General features: G+C 33.8%; 1 protein-coding gene across 1 annotated transcript; it reads right to left on the bottom strand.

The window, feature by feature from the left end:
• Nucleotides 1-2,670: 2,670 nt before the first annotated feature.
• Nucleotides 2,671-4,149, bottom strand: LOC142108878 (uncharacterized). Its single transcript, XM_075192833.1, has 2 exons — nucleotides 3,919-4,149; nucleotides 2,671-2,980 (listed from the first exon to the last, which is right to left on the bottom strand). Exon 2 carries the CDS (start codon nucleotides 2,938-2,940, stop codon nucleotides 2,800-2,802), a length of 141 nt encoding a protein of 46 aa, XP_075048934.1. The 5' UTR covers nucleotides 2,941-2,980; nucleotides 3,919-4,149; the 3' UTR covers nucleotides 2,671-2,799.
• Nucleotides 4,150-4,381: the final 232 nt, after the last annotated feature.

Genomic DNA, 4,381 nt, shown 5'->3' with positions numbered 1-4,381 from the left:
GCTTTCATGTACAATATGATTAGATCAGTGCAGAGCCTTTTCAGAATGTTTAAATTGACATTTAAAAAAAACAACAACATGAGGATCATTTGTACTTTAAAATCTAGTATAACTTTATCAGCAGCAAAGGGGGCCCAGGATACATAATAAAACATCAGTTTGTCACATTGATTTATTCAGTAAATATACAGATTAAGCAACTACAGACAATAAAACTAATGTATACATTGTTCATATAACATCCAGATGGCTATAAGTGGTGATTGTGCTTTGGAACGGAGAAGGTTTATCCCAGGTTGCTATTTCATTTTAGTCACACACGGTACCTATCTATTTGTCAGCATCACAGGATTACTTTCTCTCTTTAATGCACTTGTTGGATCACAAAAAAAGCTGACCTAGGTTCTAACCTCAAGCAGAAAAAAATGCTTTCCAGTGAAGGTGGCAATATGTGTGATATGTTATACGTCCTACACTTTGAGCCGTATGTGAAATTTACAAAAAAACTGTTTTGTCAGTAAGTATAGTGCAAATAGCCTTTCAAATTTGGACTTAAGCCTGCATTCCAGACAAAACCACATTGCGTGGTACAGTTAAGCTGACCAGCCACAAAAGTTCCAGTTTCCAGTAGTAGCTCGGCCTCCATTTGCACCTATTTTGCATTCAGTTTACATCTTATTTAGTAAACAAAAAATAAATCAGTTTTCCATGTTCAGTTTGCATCACAAATGGGTGAAATCTTTATGCCAAACAGGGGCAAAGGTACTTACTGCTGAAAACATTTGGTCTTTGATATGGCAAACTAGAATGGCAGAGGCTGATTTGAACCTTAGATTAAAAACTAAGTGAGAACCAAACATGCTATGTTGAAATATATGCTACATTATTTAGGGTTAACAAACCTTGCATTTATTTAAATCATTACAGTTTAAATTTATACATTTAATTGCATCATTTGTTATTTAGATTAGTGTGATTCAGTATGTTTACAGTCCAAATGTAAATAAACTCAACAGAAAATACCATACCAAATACTAACCCATGACTTAAAGCTGCATTAACATCTAAAACAATATGGCTGCAGAATGGGATGTGAGCGGGAGGACCAATTAGAAACTGCTTCTGATTGGCTTTCCCTCACACACCCATACACAATGTCACACAGTCTGGCTTTAAGCCGGGGCTGTGACATGAACCACAGAGCCCTAGGAAAAATAGCTGATTGGAGCAGCCACTGTGGATTCTGGGAAGAGGGACTAATTAGCTTGAGATGGTAATGCAACTTTAAAATAGGTGAAGAGTCACATTTAATTAAAAAAATCATAGAAGTCACTCTGGGTGACAAAGTTGGAAGACTCTGACAGGCCTCAAATCACTTGTTTGATATTCCTGATTTAGGGCACCACGGTGAATGTCTACACATATTTCTTTCCTTTTTTACCCTTGGGTAATAGATTGTATAGAAAAACATCATATGATATAGGGCAACAAGTAGTATTTAATAGTTAAAAAAGTGAGAGCAAAGCTAATGTATTTATTCTCAGCAACATTAGTTGGTCAATGGCATTTCAGTGGCACTGAAGCAACACAGTCATTATTGAAAACAAATGTGACTGTTCAGTCCATACAATTTTCATATTGAAATAGAAAAATTGAGTGGCACATTCATTTATTCATATTTATTTTAAGTTTTTAGCTATATATGACTAGGCTATTTTTAACCCCTTCAATTATTGGGCTACCATTGGGCTATTTATATACAACCATTCTGGAGATCCCATTTCTTTGAATGTACGATTGTAAATACCATTATTGGGGAGACTAACTGGAGTCCTTTGTCATTCCTGGAGGTCTTGCTTGGTTACAACAGAAATAAACTAGTATAGATAGTATCACTCTACTTGGTAAAACGAGATAATGAAATATTGTCATAAATTGAGATTGGGCTGTTTTCATGAGCACAACCTTTGTGGTAATCTCAAAAAAGTGCTTGATTTTCCTGTTTTTGTCTACATTTTTTTTTAAAAGTTATTCATTCTGTTATGCTAAGAAAAGTTAACCCTGTTTATTTGGAAAAAATATATAAAATTAACTTAAGTGGAGTGAAAAATGTTATTTCTATGTAACCCACAGGCTTTCAGGTACATTGAAATTAGTCTGCTCATTGTATTCATGAAGATGATTACTAGTTATTATTTTAATTAAATTAGGGCTGCATAGTGTAACTTCTATCTAACAACAATAACTGTATATCATAGCTTTGGTTCCTATATTATTCACTTAATCATAACATCCAAATTTAAAGGAGAATGGCATGTGCTTGATTGGAAAGCTGCTGCTGTTTAATGGAGTAATGTTAGAAAAGTAATTACGGAGTTAAAGGTTATTGGAACAAACATTCAGAAGATATATTTAGATAGACAGATAAACTATTTCTAATAAACCGATGATAAGCAAAAAGGACAGCAGCTGTGTTTTATATGAAATGTATTCGGTTGATAACAATAGAAAACGTGACATCAAAATTATAGTCTGCGAACCTTTTCTAAATGTAATCATTTCAATAAGACATTAACAATGGGAGCATTTTTAACCTTGTTTTTTGTTTGCAATATATTCTTTTTCAATTATTAATTATATTAAGTCGTTTAGTATATTAAATATGGTTTGCAAAATCAAACTTACTACCAAAAAATAATAATACTACGATCGTATTCATCAGGATGTAGTTAAATCTACAGAGAAAATAGCTTGTACGAGATATGTCAGAGCCACCCTATTATGTCTTTTAGCAGGCGTTCATTTAAGGACAAGAAGGTAAGTGGTCCATCCAGCCACCAAAAGAGCCCCGATCAGTACCGTGTAACTGATGAGCACGAACGCCAGCATCTCTTTCAGCACCGTCAGAAAGTGGACAGCGAAGGAGTCCCTGGGTGCCATACAGACTGTAGAGCTGATGAAATGCAAACCCCTCGTCGTCCTAAACAAACAAACCAGAGTCACTATAGGAAGCTCTGCACCTTCACTGGCTCTTTTCAACAACATCCAAAAGTAATGATTACACGAAGTTTAACTAAAGTTACCCTCCGCACTGTAAGTAAAATTATGGGAAAAGTAAGTACAATGATAAGGATATCAAACAGTGCAATCTGTCACTGACATCAATGTAACATCCATAGTGAGTTACTTAAATATAAATATATATAAATATATATATATATATATATATATATATATATATATATATATATATATATATATATATATGCGCACACATACATACTATATTTGCATTACGATAGAACGATGTAAATTAATTATTTCTTGATCCTAGGGTGGAGTGCTAGCAATCACTAAGGAACGGAAAAGTACACAGCCGTTTTAAGGCAATGTTCTTTGTTGTAGACTAGTGGAGGTTTTTATTGACATCAGCAAGCAGTGAACACGAAATGAAGGGCGCGGGTATTAATATTTAATGTTATAATTGCTTATAATGTACTTGCTGGACAGTAATCGTAAAATGCTGCATGAAGTTCAATAATTCTTATTCTGAATTGTACTACTATATATTCTTCCAAAATACAAGTTTGTTACTCATATTCTACTAGTTTCTGCATAATTTTTTTACAGAACACCAAACAAATAAATTACTGTCATTTTTTATTTTTCAATTGTATGAAATGTCATTAACAGTAATATAGAATGCATGGGTAGAAAATGCAGGGACTTATACTGGCAAATCCGGTATAATCCTTATCTTATTTAAAAATAAAAGTGTCAGTAGGTCCACCGACACTTCTTACTACTGTAGTTTGTGTACGTGTGTAACACAGTAACGGTCACCGGCATGTCAGACGTTTCTGAAACTGCAAGTTAATTCGAACACTCCTTGTTACGTACAGAACAAATGTTTCTTACCTTGCACTGTGCTTTTGACTGTAACGTTTGTCTATCGGATTGATCTGCTCGTCTTTATTTTTTCTAGCTGCTTTTGTGTCCTGTAAAACTCTGTAATGCAGTCAGATGCTCTTCCTGCCTGTTACTCTCCAGATCCCATAGTAATGATCTTGTATTCGGTCTGTACAATTACTAATGGACTAGGTGTGGTCAGAGACCAAACATTAAAAGATGACATAGGCAGTTCTATCTTTGAAGCTTTCAAGAAAGCCATGCGTGTCTATTTTTTAAAAATAGATTACATTTTAATTATTTTCTTTTAAATTATGCATATGATATTTGTATACTACACATTAATTAATACATTAGGACAAATATGCATCTTTTATTATAGGTACTGAATATACCTGTACATTCCTTTTATCCAGAGCCTCACAATTTTTCCTTAGAACACACTTTTTACACTTACAATTTGCAGATTATT

The sequence above is a fragment of the Mixophyes fleayi genome, chromosome 1 (assembly GCF_038048845.1).
Source record: "Mixophyes fleayi isolate aMixFle1 chromosome 1, aMixFle1.hap1, whole genome shotgun sequence".
NCBI classification, from domain to species: domain Eukaryota; kingdom Metazoa; phylum Chordata; class Amphibia; order Anura; family Limnodynastidae; genus Mixophyes; species Mixophyes fleayi.
This window is presented reverse-complemented; position numbering and strand designations above follow the sequence as displayed.

Excerpts from the sequence above, each read along its gene's own strand:
- LOC142108878 (XM_075192833.1), bottom strand. The coding sequence starts at position 2,940 with ATGGCACCCAGGGACTCCTTCGCTGTCCACTTTCTGACGGTGCTGAAA.